The following is a 25,967-nucleotide window of genomic DNA, read 5'->3' as shown; positions in this document are numbered from 1 at the left end:
CTGTTTGCCCTTTTTGCCACCAGTACTCCCAAGTCTCTTTCCTGGGGGGTCTCTCCGAGTACCACACCGGACATCCTGTATTCGTGTATAAGATTTTTGTTATCGACCTGCATCACCTTACACTTATCCACGTTAAACCTCATTTGCCATGTCTTGGCCCATTCCTCGAGCATGTTTATGTCACGTTGCAGGTCTTCACAATCCTTCTGTGTCTTCACTACTCTGAATAACTTTGTATCATCTGCAAATTTAATCACCTCACTCGTCTTTCCAATTTCAATAGGATTTGGCACAGTAGGACTCTGGATTATTCGGCCAAATATGAATAATGTATTCAGCGAACTATTCTGGGCCAAATCAAATTGAATATTTGGTGCAGCCCTAGCCTATACCCACATTGATTTCTACGGCTTCTGGTAATAATAGAGACCTGCTGGCACCCTGTATAATGTAGCCTAAGAAATGATACCACATGAGCAAATATAGGTGCAGGCTATCAGGGGTAGAAAATAGCACCTGTGAATGAAAAAATGAAGAACAAGGGAAAGCCTGCCAAGTATGTGCATGAATCAAAGAGCAACCAAGATGATAAAGGGGAAGGAATTCCTCTCGTATGAGGAAAGACTAAAAAGGTTAGGGCTCTTAAGCTTGAAAAAGAGACTGCTGAGGGGGGAGATATGATTGAAGTCTACAAAACCCTGAGTGGAGTAGAACTGGTACAAGTGGATCGATTTTTTCACTCTGTCAAAAATGACAAAGACTAGGGGACACTCGATGAAGTTACAGGGAAATACTTTTTAAAACCAATAGGGGGAAATATTTTTTCACTCAGAGAATAGTTAAGGTCTGGAATGCGTTGCCAGAGGTTGTGGTACGAGTAGATAGCATAACTGGTTTTAACAAAGGTTTGGAGGAGGAAAAGTCTATAGTCTGTTATTGAGAAAGACATGGGGGGAAGCCACTGCTTGGCCTGGATCAGCAGCATGGAATGTTACTACTCTTTGGGTTTTGGCCAGGTACTAGGGACCTGGGTTGGCCACCGTGAGAATGGGCTACTGGGCTTTATGGACCACTGTCTGAACTTGTTCGCATTCATTTTATACTGAATACACTTTTGTTGAACATGCATAGTTATTAAATAATGCGCCATTATAAAACATCTATTATCTGCAGGCAATTAAGCGGTTCTTGGGTTCTAATTATTTGATTGACAACAAAAGGATTTTTGCATCTCAGTAATCACAATTGGTTTGCCTTTCCATTGAGCTGATATTAGTGCTTAATCTGTTTATCTTAAAGAATGTTTATTTTAAGAAATCCTCTCTATAAAGGGGTTATCAATAGGCCATGCTTTGTGTGTTAAGGCTCCAATGCACAAAAGGTTTCCTTGCAAGTAAAACTGGTTTTAACCAGTCCTACTTGCAAGGAAACTCTCTTGCCGATGCAGAAAAGGGTTGTCCGTGAAGGTATAATAGTTCTCAAATCTAGACAACTGGGGGGGGGGTAGTCTTGGCAGAAAACTTGCTTTTGAGTAAAAGTTATATTTTGGGAAAGAAGTGTATCTAATCTAATCTAATCCTTAGGTTTGTATACCGCATCATCTCCACGTTCGTAGAGCTCGACGCGGTTTACAGTAGGAGAAATAGGAAGGAACTACAACAAAGGGTTAGAGGTAGAAGTGCGAAGAAAATTTAGAGGACTTGGGATGCCAAGATATAAGAGTTTCCTTGATTCCTAAGTTGGAGGGAGACTTACTTTTTTTGAGAAAAGCCAGGTTTTCAGATGTTTGCGGAAAACTTGGAGAGAGCTCAAGTTCCGAAGAGGGGAGGTAAGGTTGTTCCAGAGCTCAGTGATTTTGAAGTGGAGGGAGGTCCCTAGCTTTCCTGTGTGGGAAATGCCTTTTAGCGAGGGGAAGGATAGTTTTAATTTGTGGGAGGATCTGGTGGTATTAGGGTTTGAGGAATTCCAAGAAAGAGGGATAAAGGGAGGGAGGATACCATATAGGATTTTGAAAGTTAAACAGGCACATTTATAATGGACCCTGGCGATTATCAGAAGCCAGTGGAGCTTGGCCAGGAGCGGGGAGACACGGTCAAATTTACTTTTAGCGAAGATGAGCTTGGCTGCGGCATTCTGAATCCGTTGGAGTCTGTGGAGGTTTTTCTTAGTTAGGCTTAAGTACATAGAGTTGCAATAATCCAATCTGGAGAGGATGATGGATTGGACATTGTTTATAAGATACCCCACCCTCTATTTGGTATTGGAGAAACAAATTTCACACCTTATGGCTCCAGACCATATGACTCCAGAAAAAAGGGGACGGATTGAGACATCCGGGTTTTGCTTCCATTGAAAGCATTGGTTGCTTTCAATGGAAGTAAAACCCGGATGTCTCAATCCGTCCCCTTTTTTCTGGAGCCATATGGTCACACTAGTTATGGGGGTATCTATCCGCAAGTTATTCTAGGTGAAAAAGCAGAGACTTCTTATGAATACCATATTTGTTCACTCTCTCTCACACTGAGAAGCCAAATACTGAACAACTTGCATTAGCCAACAATTTCTCTTTTACCACCACCTGGCCCCTAAGGAGAGGGGAGAGGGAGGGAGGGATTGTGTGTTAATACACTGCTTTGGTGCATTTTCTGCAGAAGAATCACTACCGTGGCTTTGTAAAAGGGGCCCTTAGTGGGAATAGGTTCCCCTGAAGCTTAAATTGGAATGAAATTATCTATCATTTTGACATCATTTGAGGACCCAGCTTTATGGCCTTTTCCCAAATAGATAGGATACAGATGAGCTACGTTTGTTGCCTCTAAGGTGAGCACGTGAGTGTTTGCTTATACCTTTTATGAGCGTTGCTCACAGATTTCGCATAGTCACTCATGTGCAGGGCCGCTCTGGCATGCTGTCGGCTGTGCCGGTCCTCTGTCCCAGAACAGGAATTGACGTCAGAGGAAGCAGAGGATTGGCACAGCTGGCAGCGTACCAGAGCAGAGCAGCCCCACACGTATATAGGTATGCTGTTCCAATGTAGATTAAATGGGATGTGGCTGGCACAAAATGAACCCCGAGGTATGCGATTATTCTTCCTCTTCTAAACTGTAAGACCCATTCAAGGAACTGATCCCATACGTGCACCTGTGTATCCATTGTGCTGAGGGTAAATGGGTGTGGGAAGGAATGTATTTCGAGGTCTGACCTGATCCTGTGTGGTGTGAGCTATGGGACTGGGAGGAGGATAGAGGATGGCAGTTTTGTTATTTAATGGAGAGGAAACACAAGCACTGATAGAAAAAAGTTCTTGATAAATGCCAGTTTCCTGAGGTAGCGTGGATATGCCTTCCTTAGGGGCAAGTTCACAGCTATAGGAGTAAAGTGGAAGAAAGATGAAGACAGAAAAAAAGGAAAGAATTATATGTTACTAGTATTTTAGCCTGTTACATTAACGGGTGCTAGAATATATGTCTGTCTGTCTTTATTTCTGTGTCTCTCTCTGTCCCGCTGTCTTTCTTTCTGTCTGTCTCTCTCCCTGGCCCCCTTTGTCTGTCTGTCTTTCTGTGTCTCTCCCTGTCCCTGTGTCTTTCTTCTTTTCTTTCTGTCTCCCTTCCTCCGACTGGTGCTAGAATATATGTCTGTCTTTCTTTCTGTTTCTCTCCCTACCCCTGTCTTTTTCTTTCTGTCTCTCTTCCTCCTGCTGTCTTTTTTTCTATCTCTCTCCCTCTGTTTCTCTCCCTACCCCTGTCTTTTTCTTTCTGTCTCTCTTCCTCCTGCTGTCTTTTTTTCTTTCTCTCTCCCTCTGTTTCTCTCCCTACCCCTGTCTTTTTCTTTCTGTCTCTCTTCCTCCTGCTGTCTTTTTTTCTATCTCTCTCCCTCTGTTTCTCTCCCTACCCCTGTCTTTTTCTTTCTGTCTCTCTTCCTCCTGCTGTCTTTTTTTCTATCTCTCTCCCTCTGTTTCTCTCCCTACCCCTGTCTTTTTCTTTCTGTCTCTCTTCCTCCTGCTGTCTTTTTTTCTATCTCTCTCCCTCTGTTTCTCTCCCTACCCCTGTCTTTTTCTTTCTGTCTCTCTTCCTCCTGCTGTCTTTTTTTCTATCTCTCTCCCTCTGTTTCTCTCCCTACCCCTGTCTTTTTCTTTCTGTCTTTCTTCCTCCTGCTGTCTTTTTTTCTATCTCTCTCCCTGCCCCTGTCCCTGTCCCTGTGTCTTTCTTCCTATCTCCTTCCCTACTTCCCTGTGCAGCAGCCGAAGCATTTCCTGTCCCTCCATTTCCCTGTGCAACTATTAATCTGGTGTCCTATTTTAAAGCTGGATATAATTGCTCCAGCTGGAATCCATGAACATCTTTCATTTTCTTTTCATAATTGTGGATGGTCTCCAGTAGTTTAATTGACTGTCTTGGTAAACATAGAAACATAGAAAGATGACGGCAGATAAGGGCCATAGCCCATCAAGTCTGCCCACACTATTTACCCACCCTCTTAAATCTACTGACCCCCTAAAGAATAATTGTAATTATACTGTCACTCTACTGACCCGCTCATTCAGTCCTAGTGACCCTAACCCTTGGCATGACCTCGTAGGGATCCCACATAGGTATCCCATTTGTTCTTGAAGTCTGAGATGCTGCATGCCTCGACCACCTGCACTGGAAGCTCGTTCCAATGCTCAATCACTCTCTCCGTGAAGAAGTATTTCCTGGTGTCTCCACGAAACTTCCCTCCCCTGAGCTTGAGCGGATGTCCTCTTGTGGTCGAGGGTCCCCTGAGAAGAAAGATATCATCTTCCACCTCTACCCGTCTGTTCTGTCTCAGTCCTCCGGTTTTCATATTGTCAGGAGTTTCTCGGGCTGACCGCCACCCACTGCTGGTGGCTCTGTGCTCGGCCGCCGCGGCTTGCAGCCGCCGCCAGCCACCGCGGCCTGCAGTCGCCGGCAGCTGCCATGGCCTGCAGCCACTGACAGCCGCCGCGGGGGGAAGAGAGAGAGAGATTCGCGCGTATGCGCATTCCTACCTGTGGTGCCCTACAGTTCACAGAAAACAGGAGCAGGCAGGTGGGAGTGCGCATGCGCGGCTTAGGGTTTTATTATATTAGATGATTGCAAGGAAATAAAGCAAGTAGGTTGATGCCTAGGTTGCTGCTAAAGTTCTAGGTGTCAGATATAAATTTATTTTTAGTATTTATATACCACATAACTTAATTGGTGTACATTCAGGTACTCAGACATTTTTCTCTATCTGTCCTGGCAGGCTCACATTCTATCTAATGTACCTGGGGCAATGGGGTACTATAATATATACCCCTACTCACTTCTTTCAATCACTTTAAATCTAAAATTCTTGCTCTTATACCATGTGTATATAAACAATGAACGGCACCTGTAACAATTTAGTGATCTATTTTTTAGATCTTTACTTTATATTCACACTTTCATCTATAATTATATCTGTTAGGGTACGTCTGTAACACAAGCAATTGATTTGGGTTTGCTTCGCGACACATGAGTTCACTGCACTCGGCTGTTCCGAAATGCATATTAACCTCTTGACTAGGACATTTGACAGCCAGTGATGTTACAGGGTCTGAGGTCACTGCGCTTTTAAACTGAGGCTGCTAAGCTACGCGGCCATCTTTGCCACTTGAACAGAGCACAACAGTTATACCTTGTTGCTTTGAGAAAAACAATTAACCAGGCTGGGAATAATTTTCATTCCATTGTAGAAGAACACATCCTATTACCCTGACGCAGCGAATAGCGAAACGCTGGCCTGCCAATGTCGGAAGTCAACACGGAGGACATTGGACATAGCTCATACAGGCTGCACTAATTTTGAAACCAGAGTAACAACGATTGTTTGTTTAACAAGATAAGTTATCGCCGCCCATATCATCTATTTCACTATAAGTATATATTGATGGGTTGAAGTTTGGAACTGCATAGAGCTGTGTCTGAAATTAAGTCTGAGTTTAAGTGCAATCCTTATTATGATTTCTAAGCATTTCCTAATGACCATATGCTGTGCAAGGAGGTTTTTTTTTAAAGCTGGTGACGTTCTTACCGTTTCTAGTCCTTCAGCAAGATTTGTTCTGGCTGAGGACGGGGATCTGAGGCTTTTTCCCTCCTTGCTGAAGTGCATACACGGTATAAGAGCAAAAATTTACATTTAAAGTGACTGAAAGAAGTGAGGAGGTATATATTATTTTTGATCGAAAGGAACCCACTCCCCCTGCATTACATAAGAACATGATGGCAGCTAAAGGCCAAATGGCCCATCTAGTCTGCCCATTTGCAGTAAGCATTAAGAGATCCCACGTGCCTATCCCAGGCTCTCTCGAATTCAGACACAGTATCTATCTTCCGGGAGACTGTTCCACGCATCTACCACCCTTTCTGAAAAAAAATGTATTATTTTGATAGGACTAAGGGCTCCTTTTACTAAGGTGCATTAGGGCCTTAAAGTGAGGAATAGCGCACACTAAATTGCTACGTCCACTAGACCTTAATGCCAGCATTGAGCTGGTGTTATTCTAGAAGTGCACCGCGCGGTTTAGCGCACGGTAATTTTATGCGTGTTCTAAAAATGCTAGCACACCTTAGTAAACAGAGCCCTAAGTGACTTGCCCAGGGCTACAAGGAGCAGCAAGGGATTTGAACCCACAACCCCAGGGTGCTAAGGCTGTAGCTCTAACCACTGTGCCACACACTCCCCCACACTCCACATAGGATTAAAGACAAGAAGGATATAGATATTAGAAAGGCAGGGCTGTTTGGAACTAAACACACTAGAAAATCTGGCAGCAGAGGGGGAACTAATAGCTCTGTTATAACATTTTAGAGTAAACCTTGTATTCCACTATAGATGGACAGATTTGTTGGATTTTAACAATTGTCCAATGGTGAGAGCTGATCTCAGTCTCATAGGGTGATGATAACCACAACTATACTTCTCCCTCCATATTCGCTGTGATAGGGGATTAACAGAACCGCAAATATTGAAAAACCGCAAATAACTTTTTTATATGGTATTTGCTGTTTTCTATTAAAAACCATCATGAATATGGTGAAACTGCGAATAATATGGTGGGAGACCAGGCCTTTTTCCTGAAGGAGAGGCAAAACACAGTGAAGAAAGTGCTGCGAAAAATCTGTACACACTTGGAATCAGCAATTTCTCTATGCAAGCTGATGTAATTTGGGGGGAGGAGCCAAAAAACATGAATAATCGAAACCGCGAATACAGAGGGAGAAGTGTAGATTGTTTTAATATAGTTCTTTGGCTCTGTATTCTTCTGCTCCCACTTGTTTTTACAACTTGTGGGAAGTTTATCAACCCGTAAGAAGCTTGAGGTCTGCTGGGAGAATGCTATTAACTAATCTAAAGGAAGATAGGATTCGTTATGTGAAATCTAAAATATCTATCTTTTCCATTGCTGGTAAAAACCTCTGGAATTCCACCCCAGGAACAATGAGATTATGTAAAGATCGTATGTCATTTAAGAAATTATTAAAAACACAACTATCCTTCTCTTCCCAGTTCTTGCCATGACTGCCTGCTGCATACAGTATCTATCATCTCTCTTCTCTTTCCCATCATGTGGGAGACTTACACACGCACACACACATGAGAATATAGAAGTGAGAGACTGGCATACATAATGTCAATCAGAGTAATTAAAATGAGTATTACCAGCCACTAGAATGAAGCGATTCATCTGCTTCCTGAAACAGAAGAGTGAAAAGAGGAAGCAGGCACTGGATGAAAACTCCAATAGCAGAGTTCCTCTAAAGCCCCCCTTAGCCTTTGCAATGTTTCTACTCTCACTGTTACTGTCTGTTTCTATTCTGCTCTAACATTTCTAAAGTATTTTTAGAGTAACTGTTGTAGTTGGGGTTTTTTAATTTAATTTCAATGAAATACAAAGCATTATACTTTGACAGGAAAACTAGTAACATATACAACCAATTATCCATTGGATTTTAAATTTAAACTAGAAAAACAGGAAATTAAATACAACTTGATATATAGTCCTCAAAAAACAAGGGAGGCATGAAAGAAAACTCTTCCCGGAATAGAGATCAATACAGTCAATGTAAAGAAGAAATAGAGCAGAATATTTCGGAACTATTTTCTAGACTTCATTTACTCTGGTTAACCCTGAGTTGCAAACGAAATCCTTTTCCCTTCCAAGCTGATGTGGATCATAGAAAATATACTTATTATCTTGGTATAAAACAAAACATTTACAGGGAAATCTTAACTGAAAAAAGGCTCCCAGTGAAATAACTTTCACATTAAGATAGCAATTCCTTTCTTCTGGTTTGAGTCCATTTTGATACATCAGGAAAAATATTTTTTTTTTCCCTGATAGGAAATTTGTTTTAAATTGTAATATGACTTCAGAATCATGTCCTTATCTTGGTGAAATACAAAAGACACTAGTAGCGTAGCTCGACCCACTAGTTCAATGTCTGATGATTCCAGAAGAGCTGATACCCCTTTCTTCCCGATCTTCATTCATTCCTTTAAGTGTCCTTTTCAAGTAATAAACTATTATAGATTCTGGTTGCAAACTTATCACTTCAAGACAAAGAGGTCAGTTAAGATTTTCTTTATTCACACACTTAGGGCTCCTTTTACTAAGGTGCGCTAGCGTTTATAGCGCACGCAGGAAATTACCACGCGCTATGCTTCTAGGACTAACGCCAGCTCAATGCTGGCGTTAAGGTCTAGAGCGTTCGACAACGTAGCGCACTATTCCGCGCGTTAAAGCCCTAATGCGGCTTAGTAAAAGGAGCCCTTAATTACTGGCAATGAAGGAGTCTCATGAGACTTAATCACTGGCAGACAATTGTTGGTTCTCTTCTCATGAGCTTCTTGCCTGACAGAGAAAGCGTACAGAACTATATAGGCAAAAAAGAGCTTACATCAGTGGGATTAGCTAATAATTAGTTCTATACTAGAAATTCAATAGGTCAACAAAAATGCAGAAAAGGGGACTTTGATTAATAGGTAAGAGACAGAACATATCTAATAAGCCCGAGGTCATAATGCCATTGTACAGATCCATGGTGAGACCCATCTGGAATACTGTGTACAATTCTGGAGGCTGCATTATCAAAAATATGTGCCACCAGGATGGTCTCAGGTCTCAAGGATCTCCCGTATGAGAAGGGCCGGATTTAGATGAAAAGAGGCCCTAGGCTATTCCACTTATGAGGCCCTTTCACCTCCCATTTTTAAGTTTGTAAATTACATGAGAGATAATAAAATACATCATTACTGTGATATATATCAATATGTCAAATGAAACATGTTGTTATTGGTACTAACCTTTATAAAAAAAAATGTGACACGGATAATAAATAAAAAAAAGTCGAGAACACTTATTTGGACATTTATTCTCAGCACCATATATAGTACTTGTAACAATAACTAATCAAACATAACACACAACATTGCCCCTTCCTATGTCCATAGTGCCCCCAGTGTGTCCTTCCTCACCTCACCCCCCCCTCCGATGCCCGCCTGCCTCCCATTCCCCCTTTCATTGAACACCCCCCATGCCATCCTGCCTGCCTGCCATTAAACCCCCCCCCCCCCCCTCCGATGCCAGCCTGCCTGCCTCCCATCCCCATCCCCATTCCACTGAAACCCCCCACCCCACCCCCACCCCCGATGCTAGTCTGGGCTGCCCTGTCCTGACGGATCCACGTTTTGCCTCTCTCCCTGCGGGGCTGGGCTTTGCCCAGCTGTTTCCGGACTGACGTCTTTCCCTCCCCGATCCTCCTCCCAGGGCGAGAAAAAGAAAGGGAGAAGCCGAGTCGGCACCCCGTTGCGGCCGGAGCCGGTTCCGATCCCGAAGCGTAGAATTTCTCCTTATTTTCGGTTCAGTGTTTTAGTGTTCACTGTTTTTAGAATAGTGTAATTTTAATTTTGCTAACAATTTGAATGTAGGCCCCTCTTGATCTTGAGGCCCTAGGCTGAAGCCTAGTTAGCCTATAGGAAAATCCGGCCCTGTGTATGAGGAATGGCTGGGTAAGTTGTAGCTATACTTACTCGAGGAACGCAGAGAGAGGGGAGACATGATTGAGACGTTCAAATATGTCACGAGCCGTATCGAGGTGGAAGAAGATCTCTTTTTTCTCAAAGGACCCACGGCAACAAGAGGGCATCCGTTGAAAATCAGGGGTGGGAAATTTCAATGGCGACACCAGAAAATATTTCTTCACCGAAAGGGTGGTTGATCGCTGGAATAATCTTCCTCAACAGGTAATTCAGGCCAGCAGCGTGCCAGATTTTAAGAAAAGATGGGATTGGCATGTGGGATCTCTTCATGGAGGTAGTTAGGGGGTGGGTCATTAGTGGGCAGACTAGATGGGCCGTGGCCCTTTTCTGCCGTCATTTTCTATGTTTCTATGTTAATACAGAATATTTGTCTAAACTTTTGGTACCAAGACTAATCACTAATGTCTTATCTAAGCTAAACATGTACTGCTTGTCTAAAAATAAGCACCTAGTACTTAGGTTTGTTTTTTCTTCCTCTATCTTGGCGTTCCTCATCCATTAGATTTAAAAACAAACCTGCATACATTTTTAATCAATTACAGCCATTTCCCTGACATTTGGTGAGGTCTGATAAGACTCACTAAAGACAATTTTCCCAGAATTATAATTTACAAAGTTAACCCTGAATTATCCAGATCCACACTAGTAATACACATATGCATGCTGAGGGTATCATTTAAGGCTTACAGCAGAAATGGACTTGCTTCATATCTAGTCTGTCCATCTAAACCAACTGCTCAACTCTACAAATCTATACTGCCCTGGGTGAATTTCCCCCAAAAGTCAGTACAATTCCTTCTTCTTTCACAGAGATTCCCCTGCACTTGTCTCATACTTTCTAAATCTGGGCACTGTCCTTTTCTTCAGCTGAGAGACCACACTACCTTTTCTGTAAGGAAACATTTCCTTAAGTTACTCCTGAGTTTACCCTCTTTCATTCTCCTCCTATGTGGTCTCATTTCGGAACTTCCTTTCATTTGAAAAAGGTCTTCCTCCTGTGCATTTATGCCAGGGATGAATTTATATATTTCTCTCCTCTTAACATAAGAACATAAGAATAGCCTTACTGGGTCAGGCCAAAGGTCCATCAAGCCCAGTAGCCCGTCCTCATGGTGGCCAATCCAGGTCACTAGTACTTGGCCAAACCCCAAGGAGTAGCAATATTCCATGCTACCGATACAGGACAAGCAGTGGCTTCCCCCAAGTCTTTCTCAATAATAGATTATGGGGTTCATAATAAAAAAAAAAAAGTCTAAAAAGTGTCCTAAATGGCTACTTGGACGATCAAAAAGCCTGATCGTCCAAGTACCCATAACCAAAGCTAGTTTTTAGACGTATCTAAAAACAGCTTAGGCCTTTCCCCTGCCTCTAAACGCACAGAGAGAAAAGAGGCATGTTTAGAGGAGGGGAAAGGGCGGGCAGTGGGCGGGAGGTGGGCCGACCTACACCTAGGCGTACAACAGGTATAACCAAAACCGTAGGCAGGTTGCCTAGTCGGCACTTAGACCTTTTTGACTTAGACGAAGTCAAACCAGGTCTAAGTGCGGAAAAAGGGGGCGCTGAGCTGATTGTGGCTGCTGCGATCAGCTCAGCAGCCCCAGCAACATGCTTACCCCTCCACCGCAAGCATCGCGGCAGGAGAGATGCCTCATCTCCCCTACCGCGATGCCATCACTCCTCTACCCGAACTGCCGTGACCCGCGGCAGGAGAGATGCCCTATCTCTCCTACCACGGGTCGTGGCAGTTCGGGTAGAGGAGTGATGGCATCGCGGTAGGGGAGATGAGGCATCTCTCCTGCCGCGATGCATCACCCCCCCACACACACACAACATCAGGGCAAGAGGGAACCCAAGCCCTCTTGCCCCACGGCAGCCGCGGCACCCCCGACGATATCGGGGCAAGAGGGAGCTCAAGCCCTCTTGCCCCGGCGATTGTGCTCTCCCCCGCCGAGTACGAGCAGGCCAGGAGGGAGCCCAAACCCTCCTGGCCCCGGCGACCCCCCTTCCGACAGCAACGGGCCAGGAGGGAGCCCAAGCCCTCCTGGCCCTGGCGACCCCCTAACCCCCACTACAATACGGGCAGGAGGGATCCCAGGCCCTCCTGCCCGCGACACAACCCCCCTCCCCCCAACGACCACCCTCCTCAGATCCCCCGATCGGCCCCCCCCGCCGACCCGTGACCCCCCAGCCGACCCCCCGACCCCCCACCCCCTTACCTTTTACGTTGGCCAGACGGACGGGTGCCAAGCCCGCCCGTCCGGCAGGCCAGCCGGGTCCAGAATGGGGCCGGATTGGCCCAGGCAGCAGAAACCCCGCCCACAGGTGGGGCCTGAGGCGCCTGGGCCAATCAGAATAGGGTGGTGGGGGGGATCGTGGGGTCAGCTGGGGAGGTCACGGGTGGGCGGGGGGGCCGATCAGGGGTTATGGGGGGGCGGTCGTTGGGGGGAGGTGGGTTGTGTTGAGGGCAGGAGGGCCTGGGATCCCTCCTGCCCATATTGTAGTGGGGAATGGGGGGTAGGGGGTCGCCAGGCTTGGGCTCCCTCCTGGTCTGCTTGTACTTGGCTGGGGGGGGGGCACGATCGCTGGGGCAAGAGGAATTGGGCACCCTCCTGCCTGGATCATTGTGGGCAGGGATTCTGTAACCGGTGTTGTTTTTGACAGACACCAGTTACAGAATCCAGCTTTTAGGCGAAGGACTGGCTCCTCCTTCGCCTAAAAGCCCTTCTGTTGGACGTTTGGGGCTTAGGTGTTTTTTTGGTTCATTATGGCCAAAAAGTGTAGACGTCGTGGGGGTGTACTTGTAGACGTAGTGGTGATCTGGGTGTTTAGTAGAGGCAGGCCATAATCAAAACAAGGATGTTTGTTTTGGTTATGGACACTTTCCCTGCTTCTGCTTTGAACGTTTAAGGACTTAGGCCAAAAAGGGAATTAGACGGTTTTTTTTATTATGCCCCTCCACAGACTTTTCATCCAGGAAATTGTCCAAACCCTTCTTAAAACCAGCTATGCTATTCGCTCTTACCACATCCTCTGACAATGCGTTCCTAAACTTAAATATTCTCCGAGTGTAAAAATATTTCACCCTATTGGTTTTAAAAGTATTTCCCTGTAACTTCATCGAGTGTCCCCTAGTCTTTGTAATTTTTTGTGGAGTGAAAAATCGATCCACTTGTACCCATTCTACACTCAGGATTTTGTAGACTTCAATCATATCTCCCATCAGCCTTCTCTTTTCCAAGCTGTAGAGCCCTAACCTTTTTAGTCTTTCCTCATATGAGAGGAGTACCATCCCCTTTATCATCTTTGTTGCTCTTCTTTGAACCTTTTATCTTTCTTGAGATAAGGAGACCACAATTGAACGCAATATATTTCTTCCAAATTATATGTATCGGCAGCTAAGCTTTTGCCTGTTCAGCAGTACAGGAGCATTTAGTACCACTAAGGGTGGTCAACCTTTATACCCAGAAGGGCCACATAAATGTCAGCACTATCCAAAGCAAGCCACACACAGAAAATTAACAAATGTACCATATAATTAACTGGATAGGCAAACAACTAGTAAAGGCAAACAACTAGTAAAGGCAAACAACTAGTTACTAGTTGTTTGCCTATCCAGAATTTTTGGGAACAACCCTTTTTCTGAAATTCTTCCCAGTTGTGTATATTGGCCATATAATTAACTGCCAACAAAACAATTACTAACACTGTTAAGAAATCTTCTCCTGTTGTATCCTTCAGCTGTTCCACTGACAACAAAACTCAGGTTAAACATGTAGGGTGACCATATGGCTCCAGAAAAAGGAGGACGGATTGAGACATCCAGGTTTTACTTTCACTGAAAGCTATGGAAATAAGGAGGACAGATTGAGACATCTGGGTTTAATTCCATTGAAAGCACTGGAAGTAAAACCCGGATGTCTCAATCTGTCCTCCTTTTTCTGGAGCCATATGGTAACCCTAGGTTAATTATATTTCTGCAGGCCAATTTCTGTGTATACTTCCCATGGTCATGTGGGCTACATAAAATTCAATGGCAAGCTGCAGGTTGCCCACCTCTGCTCTAGCAGAGGAAAACAAAACAAATCAATAGCGCTGGAAATATTAAATGCTTTTCTTTTTCAGCCTCACAATAGAGCAGGGGTAGGGAACTCCAGTCCTCGAGAGCCGTATTCCAGTCGGGTTTTCAGGATTTTCATAATGAATATGCATGAGATCTATTTGTATGCACTGCTTTCAATGCATATTTATTGGGGAAATCCTGAAAACCCGACTGGAATATGGCTCTACGGATACGAATACGGAGCCAGGTCAGGTTTTCAGGATATCCACAATGAATATGTATGAGATGGATTTGCATGCACTGCCTCCTTGAGATGTAAATCTATCTCATGTATATTTATTGTGGATATCTTGAAAACCTGACCTGGCTCCGGCTCTAGAGGACTGGAATTGCCTACCACTGGGCTAGTGGGTTGAGAACCTGGGGAACTGAGTTTGCTACAAGTCAGTGACAATGAGCCTTGCATGTTTGTGATAGCAAATCACTTGATGTTGGAAGAAGTTTTTGACTTTTATGTTTATTTTGCAGGCTCAGTCCCTTCGATACCCTGACGCAACCACGAGGCAAAATGCTGGCCATTGTCAGCTGGGCTGAGAGCTTGTTTGCTTCACACTACATTACATTACATTACATTAGTGATTTCTATTCCGCTTGTGCCTTGCGGTTCTAAGCGGATTACAAGTTAGAAGACTGGACATTTCCAGTAGCATTGCAGTACATGTAATCAAGAAGGTATCCAGTTACAATTATTAGTCTGGACTTTTCCAGGAGAAATTGATAGCAGGTAGTAGATAGTGATAGGTTGTTTAGACGAATAGAGATAATACTGTCCGGGTGTTGCTGGTGGAGGTGATGGAGGTGGTCATGAGAGCATTTTCTAATACTTTTGTGAGGTTATGATGATGGGAAGTGTTTTTTGAAGAGATGAGTTTTGATTTCTTTTCGGAATACTTTAATGTCTATTGATTTGGTCAGTAGATTGGTGATGGTAGTATCGATCTTTGCTGCCTGTGTCGCTAAAAGGCTGTCGTATAGTTTCTTTCGTCATGTTCCTTTGAGAGGGGGGTGAATGAATAGGCTCTGAGTTCTCCTTAGTCTGTGTGAGAGGTTACGGTGTAGTCTGTTGTTTAGGTAACTGGGGGCTGTTCCATGTATTACTTTGTATAGTAGACAGTAGAATTTGAACTGGGATCTTGCTTTTATTGGTAGCCAGTGTGAGTCTAGGTATGCTTTGGTGATGTGGTCATATTTGCCGAGTGAGTATATGATTCTGAGGGCTGTGTTCTGAACTGTCTGTAATTGTTTTATCATGTAGTTTGGGCATGACAGGTATAGGCTGTTACAGTAATCTACAATACTTAGTACTAGGGATTGTACTAATATCTTGTATTGATCTTTGTTGAAGAATTTTCTTATTTTTCTTAGGTTACGTATTGTGAAGAAAGCTCTTTGGATGATTTTGTGGATTTGAGACTGCATTGTGCAATTTCTGTCTAGTTGTATTCCCAGGATCTTGAGTGTACTTTGCATTGGGTACTTGATTGTATTTAATTCTAGTTCTGTGAGAGATGGTTTTTTTTTCCTTCTCTAGTAGTAGGAATTTAGTTTTTTCCGAGTTCAGTTTTAGTTTATGACTTGACATCCATTTTTCTACCGTTTCCATTATTATTTTCAGGTGGTTTGTGGATGATGGGTTTTGAATATTAAAGGGGAGGAGGATGGTTATGTCATCCGCATAGCTGAATGATACTGTGTTTAGGGCGTCTAGGGTTATGCCTAGGGATGCTATGAAGAGGTTAAATAATATGGGTGATAATGGTGATCCTTGTGGTACTCCACATGGGTTTGACCATGGGTCGGATATATGCTCTTTTGATTTGACTTTGTATGTTCGTGTTTTGAGGAAGCTTTGGAACCATTTGTGAACATTACCTGAGATTCCTATTGCGTCTAATGTCTGGAGTAGCGTGTGATGGTCAACTAAGTCGAATGCCGCAGAAAGATCGAGTTGAATGAGAAGCAGCTTGTTTCCTTTGCTGAGGTGTTGTCGGACAATGTCTAATAGTGATACCAGTAGAGTTTCTGTGCTATGGTTGGATCTGAATCCGGATTGTGTTGGATGTAGTATGTGATGGTCTTCAAGGTAGTTGGAGAGGTGTTGTGCGACAAGGCCTTCTGTTATTTTAATGTATAGTGGGATTGAAGCGATTGGGCTATAGTTTGCAGGATTATCTATAGGACCTTTGGGATCTTTTAGGATAGGTGTAATTATGATTTCTCCTAATTCCGGTGGGAAATGACCTTCGCTTAATGTTGTTTGAATCCATAGTGTGAGGCTAGCTTTAAATTTGATGGAAGCTGTTGCTAGTAAGTATGAGGGACAGTTGTTCAAGTCACATGAGGATTTGCTGTATTTTTTGTAAAGCCTATCCAAGTCTGACCATTGTATCTTTGGGAAGTTTGTCCATATCCTGTCTGCTGGGATTGCTTCATCTGTTTTGGGATTGATTCGTATTTCTTCTATGTTGATTCTTGAGTTGTTGAATGTGGATCTGGTTGTGATGATTTTGTGTTTGAAATGATCCGCTAATTGGGTGGCTGTGGGAGTTTGGTTTCCTTGGGTGGCGAGAAATGGTTTGGTATCAGTGAGATTTCTTACGATGTCAAAAAGTATTCTTGTGTCTGGTTTTTCGGTGCTGATGAGTTTGGAGTAGTAGTTTTTTCGTTTTTCCTTCAGTTTGGTATTGTATTGTTTGATTAGGATTTTCCATTCGTCTTTGATGTGATTGTGTTTTTGTTTTTTCCATGTCCTTTCTAATTGTCTACATTTTCTTTTTAGTTGTAGAAGTTCGTCGTCGAACCATTTATTAGATGGTCTGTCTATTTTGTTTTTGTTTTTTATTGGAGCTAGTTCGTTTAGTGTAGATTCACTGAGGGTCCGCCAACTGTTTATGAATTCTTTGGGGTTGTTGGGGTCGATTTCGGGGTCGACTGTGTTCCAGAATGTGTGAGGTTCGATTTTCGGTCTGATCTTGATGAGTGATTTCTTTGGGATGGGTTTGTTGTTATTTTGAGCCCAATTGATGGTGAATGAATATTTGAAGTGATCTGACCATAGAGTGGGGTGCCAGGATCCGTTTGAGATGTAGATGTTTTGTGCGTTTTGATTTGGAGATGAATAAGCTGCTATATCGAGTTGATGACCTTTTTCGTGTGTGGGTTTTGGGTTGAGAATTTGATAGGATAAAGTGTTGAGGTATGATATAGTTTTTGTGATTTGCTATTTTGAGATTTTGAAAATTAGCTATCCTGATAATTTGAAACAACAATGGAGGTTTTTCTGCCTAGAGGAAGGTTTGCTCTCTGACAGGGTTCTGAGACTTTTTGTATGTTTGAACTGGGTTTGATTCCCACTGTAGCTCTTTGTGACTCTGGGCAAGTCACTTAACTCTCCACTACCCCTGGTATAATATTTAGATTGTGAGCCCATAGGGACAGAAAAAGAACCTGCATATAATAAATGTAAACTGCTTTGATTATAGCATTGAAAAATGGTATATCAAACCCCATTAGACTTACCCTTATATACAAAACTGTATCTTTTGCTTGCCTATACTTGCTTGGTGTAAATAGTTTTCTGTGAATCACTGTCCCAGTTATCTAACAGTCAAATTTGAGTTAATTCTTGTGGTTTGGAATTTATATTCAGGTATGGACTGCTTTATTCACTGACAGAGGTGTGGTGAGTATATGGATTAAGCTAGTCCCACTCCTGGCCTCAACCCAGTCCAAGAACTCTTTAAGTAACCTGCCCTAATGCTCACCAGGTAACCTAGAATTACATAAACATATTGAGAGCTTTTAAGTCTGTCTCCATATGCTTTTGGATGGAACATACAAGTCATTATCTGCTGTCACTTATTATCACTTTAAATAGAACATAGAGAGATATAGCCTACATGGAGTAGCAAGTATAAATTTGGCCACCTTGTTGGGCAGGCTGAATGGACCATACAGATCTTTTTCTGCCATCATTTATTATTTCCTAGTAGCAACCCTTTGGAACGACTCCATGTTTTTTAAAAATATCTTTTGGAAAGTGTAGTCTCCCCACTACTTCAAATGAGGTAGAGTGTGGCACAGTGATTAGAGTTACAGCCTCATTACCTTAAGGTTGTGGGTTCAAACCCACTTTACTTCTTGTGACCCTGGGCCCAATTGCCCCAGATACAAATAGAGTGTGAGCCTGCTGAGGCAGACAGGGAAAAATGCTTGAGTACCTAAATAAAATTCATATAAACCATTCTAAGCTCCCCTGGGAGAATGATATAAAAACCGGAATAAATAAATAGTATCGCCACCTTTTTCCCCCCACTGTCCATTCCTCCCCCTATGTACCCAGGTATCTTTTTTGGCTTTTGCCATCATTTTGTCTACCTGAAGATCATTCGATATGATCACTCTTGGGTCCCTTTCTGATTTGGTGCACAAAAGAATTGCATCCGTTCTCTACATTACTGCCTCGTTGGGTTTTTGTAGAACAAATGTAAAATCCTGCATTTTTAGCATTAAATCTAGACCATTTCTCCAGTTCTGCTGATCCCTCAGTCACATTTTCCACACGTTCCAGGATGCCTACCCTTTTGCAAATTTTGCTGTTCTTCACCAGCTGGATCTTCTTAAGCATTTCTTCCACAGAATGAGAACTCCTTTGGAGAACAAGATATTGCCACAGGTGTCATTAGTGCTTTCAGGCCTGATGCAGATTACTCAATCTGACTGGGAGTTTCAGATCCTAACTTGAATTTCTAGTTATAGTACCGACTACAAAGGCCAAAATGCTGCTTTCGTGGGGGCGTTGGACTGTGGGCGGCACCAAAGTGAATTACTTTGAAACACTTGTAAAAATTGTCATGTCAGTCCTTTTAACAGACTCAGTACCAACTAGTTTCAGCTCAGATTGTATCTACAAAACACCTCTGAACGGTTAAATGCAAAATCCACAAAGAGAGCAAAGTCATATTCTTCCGGGAGTGTTGCCTGAACTTTCACAACGGGACTAAGAAGTCTTCCACAACAGTCAGTTTTTAAAAGCAATACAGTACAGTGCTCTCACGAAAAGGTTTCTTTCTATCATTCTCAAGTCCTTGCCAAAAGTCCACTTTCCTAATTTCCTGCCATCACTTCTTCTCCTTGTACTTACACACAAAGGGGAAAAATCTATTACATGGCATCTAAAGTTAGGCATTAATTGCACACCCAACCTCGGGCACGGAAACATGCTTTAACAAATGCAAGGTGCATAAACGGGGCTGAAACAGCAGATTGACACTCACATATCCACTCATAGGATAGCACCTAAGTGTATTTATGTGCAATTGCAAAGGGGGTGTTCCCATGGGGTAGGCATGGGCAGGTCAGGAGCTACAGCCTCAGCACCCTGAGGTTGTGGGTTCAAACCCACACTGCTCCTTGTGACTCTGGGCAAATCACTTAATCCCCCCCATTAGATAGATTGTGAGCCTGCCAGGACAGACAAGGAAAAATGCTTGAGTACCTGAATAAATTCATGTAACCTGTTTTGAGTTCCCCTGGGAGAATGGAATGAATAAGTAAATAAATAAGTTCAAATTTTTTTAATTAAATTTTTTAAAAAGGTACAAATACATTCAAACAAACAATCAGGAAGTCATCTTGTTTTAAACAGTGTGTGGAAAGTTTCATCCTCTGGCAACCAGAGCTGATGTTGTGATGTTATAATGTCTCATTCCATCAACCTCATCAGTGATGTCACCATGGCTTAATTGCCCTTTACTTGGCTCACTTTCACTACATTTTGATTTCTAGAGTAGTACAGTGGTTAAAGTTGCAGCCTCAGCACCCTGACTTTGTGGGTTCAAACCCACACTGTACCTTGTGATTCTGGGCAAGTTACTTAATTCCCCCCCACACACACATTTCCCCAGGTACATTAGATAGATTATGAGCCCACCAGGACAGACAGGGAAAAATGCTTGAGTATCTGAATAAATTCATGTAAACTGTTCTGAGCTCCCCTGGGAGAACGGTATAGAAAATTGAAGAAATAAAATAAATAAATATTACAGAATTCTGCGGATGTGAGCCCAACATGCATACCAGGATTTACACCTGGTTTCAGTTGATATAAGTCCTTGCACTCAAAGCTGGGCACAGAATTCAACAACCAATGCTATTCTATAAAGAGTGCTCATCCCAGAATGCCTTTTATGGATTGACTGGAATGCCCTCCCAAGGGAGGTGGTGGAGATGAAAACGGTGACAGAATTCAAAAGAGCATGGGATAAACACAGAGGATCTCTAGTTAGAAAATAAACGGTATATAACAAACTGAGGCTAGTACTTAGGATGTCCTGTATATGGTGATTGGTTTAGGATGAGCTGGGGGGGGGGGGGGGGCTTTGATAAAAGCTCCAGTGACAAGATGGTTAAGATAGGCTAGAGTGGGCTTCAAGGGCAAATCCAGCAGTGGGAACCTAAAGACAGTACCGGGTGAACTTCTATGGTCTATTGCCAGGGCCGGATTAACCAATAGGCCCAGTAGGCACATGCCTAGGGCCTGAAATGGTCAGGGGGGCCCAATGAAGGAGGGCATCAACATTGTGTTTTTCCAAACGGCGATGGGCCCCTCCAGCATCGATTGGCAATGTGGGCCCCCCTCTCCCCAAAAGGCAACATGGGCCCCCCCCCATGGACAGAAAATATGACAAGCAAGCAACGCGGGTAAGAAAGGCACAAGCACAAGCCAGCATGCTCTGCACTGCTCCGATGGTCATAGAATTCTTAAGATTGTCAGTACAGCGCAGAACATTCAGCCCGCCAGCCAACGCTAAAAACCTCTTCCGTGCTTTAGTAAAAAAAGGGGTTTCGTTTGTGGGTGGGGCAGGGGTGAGGCTAGGGGGCCCAGTGGACTTGTGTGCTTAGGGGCCCTCGAAGAATTAATCCTGCCCTTTCTATTGCCCAGAAATATTAAAGAAAAGACAATTTAAACATGAATGTATAATGAGAATGACTATTGGGCAGACTGGATGGACCATTCAGGTCTTTATCTGCTGTCATTTATTATGTTACTATATAGAACAGCTCTGGGCACTGATTTTTTTTTTTTTTTTTACAGTATCCACATTTGGGCACCATTGACAGAATCTGCTCACTGTCTTTAACACTGGCATGTGTTTCTGCTGATTAATACTCATCTAGAAGAAGGGAAGGCATAGAAAAGCGTGCAGTAAATGCAATCGTTCATTGAGCCAGTCCTAATTTCTAAACTTTTTTTTTTTCAAAAATTCCCAAACAAGTGACTGCTTGTTCTGAAACACTTAGTAGTAGAAGATGTCTCACTACTACTTGTGAGAATCTTGTGATAACTGAAAAGACATAATGCCATGCAAAGAGACTTACGGTTGAGAGCAGTATCAATGCTGTTCGACAACATCCTGTAGGGAAAACTGAGCTGAAATAGCTGTTGTTGAAGAAATCCCAAGCAAAGAGAAACTACCGTAAGTGAAATACTAGTTCCCTGCTAATAAATAGCAATGGTTTCTTTCGTCTTTGGTAGATGTAAGTGTTGTCCCTTTATCCTTCCATTTATAAGCTCCCATCAGATGTTTAAATGTGTTTCTCTTGTGATATTTTTTTTTTCTTCTTTGTTTTCTGCCAGGAGTAGCCTGTAGAGTCAGTTTTGGCATGTGCATAATTGAGAGAGGCTGGGAAAAGGATCAGAATGCTGACCACGCCTTTCCTGCTACTCTCACATAGCTGCATGGATACTGCCTATGAGCTCGTCAGCATCTGCAGGCCCTGCCAAGGAATGCTCTCTGGCACAGAAACGGGCTCTCTTTATCTCCAGTGACCAGGCATAAGATGAGGCACAGAGTTCAACTCATCTCAAGAGTCCAGGCAGGAGCTCTAGGACAGATTTCATTTCTAAAAAACTAGGAAAGAGAACTCCGTTCATCTCTGGAGCCCCAAGAAAATATTTAATATCTATAAATCCAGGAAAAGAAACACATCTCACCTGTAGAACTCACCAATGAGCTGCAGCACAGATTCCATCTCTAGAGTCCATGTATGAACCCCAGCACAGATTTCATTTTGAAAAATCCAGGAAAAAAGATCTCACCTTACCTCTAGAACCCATGAATAAGCTGCAGCACAGATTCAATTTCTAGAATCCAAGAAAGAGAGCTCCTCTCATCTCTAGAGCCCAGGCATGAACTGCAGCACAGATTTTATTTCTAAAAACCTAGTAAAAAGAGCTCATCTAACCTCAACTCTAGAGCCCAGGCATGATATCCAGCAGAGATTTCATTTCTAGAATCCAGAAAAGATCTGATTGCCTCTCTAGAACCCAGGCATGACTGGTCGCACAGATTTCATATCTACATATCCAATAAAGAGAGCTCATTTTATCTCTAGAACCCTGGCACAAGCCCCGATAAAGATTTTAGTTCTTGAATACAGGAAAAAGAGCTCATGACACCCTTAGAACCCACAATGAGTTGCGGCACAAATTCCACTTCTAGAGTACAGGAGAGGCTCAGCTCATCTCTAGAGCCCAGGCTTGAGTGACAGCACAGATTTCATTAATAAAAATCCAGGAAACTGTGCTCATCTCTAGAGCCTAAACATGAACTCAACTCCATATTTTACTTCAAGAATCCAGGGAAAAAAAGCTTATCTCATCCCTAGAACCCAGGCATAAGCTACAACTGGGGGAAGCCACTGCTTGCCCTGGACTGGGGGAAGCCACTGCTTGCCCTACATCGGTAGCATGGAATATTGCTACTCCTTGGGTTTTGGCCAGATACTAGTGACCTGGATTTGCCACCGTGAGAATGGGCTACTGGGCTGGATGGACCCATTGGTCTGACCCAGTAAGGCTATTCTTATGTTCACTCTTAGAAAACTGGAAAAAGAGCTCATCTCATCTCTACTAGTATCCCAGGCATGAGTGGCAGCACAGATTTCTTTTCTAAAAAAACATATAAACAAACAATCCTTTTAGACCAGAGCTCATCTCAATCAGCTCTAGAGCCCAGGAATGAGCTGCAGAACAGAGATCACCTTAGCTGTTCCATGAATACCACTAGTACTAGCTAAATATTTATATAAGTTTAATTTCTTTTTAGTATTATAAAACCATCTAGGTACAAGTTAGTATATCAAGTATAGAATAAACTTGGAAACTTGGTGGCCCAAGTGGACCCCCCAGACCACATAACATTCTTTGCACAACTGAGTCTTGGCTGCATTCGGGCAACTGAGCCACTCTTCTGGAGTCTTGCTCTCCAGGCTTCCTTTCCTTCCTTTCATGCACCCCACCCTTCTCACTGTGGCAATGGGGTGGCTTGCTTTTTTTCCTCTAAACTTAATGTAAACTCTTTGCCCTTTAAACCACTATCTATCTCCAAAGCACTCATATTTTTTACATGGCTCTAGTTTAGCATCCCCTCCCCCTTCAACTCTCTCCCTTCACAAACTGCTTGCCTTTACCTCTGAGTCTTCCATTCTCTTTAACACTCATTCTGCTGGGCAACTTTAACCTGCTACTATCTGACCTTGCCTGTCTGCTGTCTTATTCAACACTTTCATATGCTGATCCAGTGTGCTGGTAATGCCTTGGATCTTGTTTTTACCTTTTCTGACATTGCCCATAGCCCCTTTATTCCTGGGCAGACTACTTTCTTGTTACCTTCTCTTTTCTCTTTCCCATGTCTCCTTCTTGATGGTCTTTGTCATTTTTCACTTTCTGTGCCCTTAATGATTGTGCTATCAACGTACATGTGCCTCTCAGACCAGGTATCTCTCAGCGCACAAAATCAGCCCTATGGTTCTCCCTGGCACTCCGGCAGCTATGATCCTATGTTCACAAAGCAGAATGCTAATGCACACAGCACACAATCCTTCCTCTCTTAGCTTTTTGTGGACTAGATATAAGGAATACTGCGTTGTACTCAGGCATACCAAAAGAGAGTTTTTCTCCTTGAAGATTTCTAAAGCTTCTTCTAGCTCTTTATGGCATCACTCAGTTGTCCTCATCTCTCTGGACTTGTCCTCTGCTTTTGATCTTGTAGATCATTCTTTACTCCTTCAGCATCTCAAATCTATCAATATTACAGGCATTCTTCTATCTTGGTTCACCAGCTACCTTTCGGGTATGAACTCACCTTCAATCATTCATCCACAGCTACTATTAACCTTGAATTGGGGGACCCACAAGGTTCTATGTTGGCTTCTTTGCTATTTAATGTCTTCCTTTCTCCGTTACTAACTATACTCATTGTATTTAAACATAACATATAAGGAACAAAGACGTCTACAAATTATACAAAATATCGCTATTAAATTAATCCATCACGGGAAGAAATACGACCACGTAACGCCTTATCTAATAAATTCACATTGGTTACCAATCAACCAAAGAATAACATACAAAATAGCTTTATTAGTATTTAAAACAACAACTACCAATGAGCCACAGTTCATCGACCGCCTTCTAATTCCACAAACCTCAATTCGTTCTCTCCGATCTAATACACAAGACCTATTAATGGTCCCCTCACTAAAAACAATAGGAACTAGACGCCACGACATCTTCTCAGTTAAGGCACCGCTTGTCTGGAATACCCTTCCTTTGTATATCAGAAACTCTAAAGATCTCAACTCATTTAAAAATAATTTAAAAACATTCCTCTTTAAAGCTGCATTTAACCTCTAAATTCTCATCCTTCTATGTAAATTTTAATTCCAGTTTCTTATACCCAAATCCTAATGTTTTACCCTCCCCCCTTCAACCCTCTTTTTCTCCGCACTAGGAATCAAAATTTTGTAACTTTTTCCCTCACGTTTTTTCCACTTCACTCCAGTTTTGTAGTATTTGTCAGTATTGTCAGTTTGAAATTGCCCTGTGTCATTTATAGTAGAATTTTTTATTAATATTTTTAATGTTTTACCCCAATTGTACATTTTATGTAATTCGCTTAGAAATATTAAGCGAACCATCAAATTTAAATAAAACTTGAAACTTGAAACTATAATCTGGGACCACAATTGTGCACTCTATTCTTATGTTGACGATATTCAGATCTTTTGCCACATTACTGATCCAGTCCTTTCTATTTCCTTTCTTAATGACTGTCTCTCTTAAGTACCGGTAATCTCACTGGTTAAAGGAAAAATTTCTCTTTCTTAACCCTTCTACATGTGAATTGATTTGTTTCTCTTCATTTGATGAGGAGATGCTGTTCTCAGCCACCCCATCTTCTTCCCTACAGAGAATCTATCAGAATTCTAGGTGTTGTTTTTTATACTAAACAGCTTTAAATTCCAGATTGATTCAGTTATTCATTCTTTTCCCTGCACCATAATCTGTTCAGTTCATTCCTTTCTCCCTCCCTTATGTGACTCCTCATTCTCACCATGGTGATATCCCACCTTGACTACTGTAACTCTTTGTATGATGGCCTCCCTTTCTCTTCCCTAAAGTACTGTTTACAACTTATCCAGTCTACCTCAGTTAAGCTGCTTCATTCACACACTAATTGATCATGTTACGTCCTTGCTTAAGTTTGAACATTGGTTTCCTGTTTCTGCTAGGATCACCTATAGACATCTTACTCTAATCTACAAATCACATTTACCCTCAGCACCAGCCTCTCTTAGTAAATTAATATAATCTGTCTACTTCGATCTTTTGACCACACCTTCTCTGTATTATTTCCTTTGACCCTTGAGCTATGTATGTTTCGTCATTAGCATAGCTACTGCAAAATTTAAATTTAAATTTTTATATATATGCGGATGA

The 25,967-nt window shown here is 42.7% G+C and overlaps 1 protein-coding gene across 1 annotated transcript in view; it reads right to left on the bottom strand.

Moving 5' to 3' along the window:
* The window catches only part of PLCD1 (phospholipase C delta 1), a 170,214-nt gene extending 148,397 nt beyond the window's left edge, over positions 1-21,817 (bottom strand). Inside the window, exon 1 of the mRNA XM_033931741.1 lies at positions 21,563-21,817. Coding sequence (XP_033787632.1) covers positions 21,563-21,596 — 34 coding nt within the window. The 5' untranslated portion in view covers positions 21,597-21,817. The remainder of the gene's footprint in view (positions 1-21,562) is intronic.
* Positions 21,818-25,967: the final 4,150 nt, after the last annotated feature.

The sequence above is a fragment of the Geotrypetes seraphini genome, chromosome 2 (assembly GCF_902459505.1).
Source record: "Geotrypetes seraphini chromosome 2, aGeoSer1.1, whole genome shotgun sequence".
NCBI lineage: Eukaryota > Metazoa > Chordata > Amphibia > Gymnophiona > Dermophiidae > Geotrypetes > Geotrypetes seraphini.
This window is presented reverse-complemented; position numbering and strand designations above follow the sequence as displayed.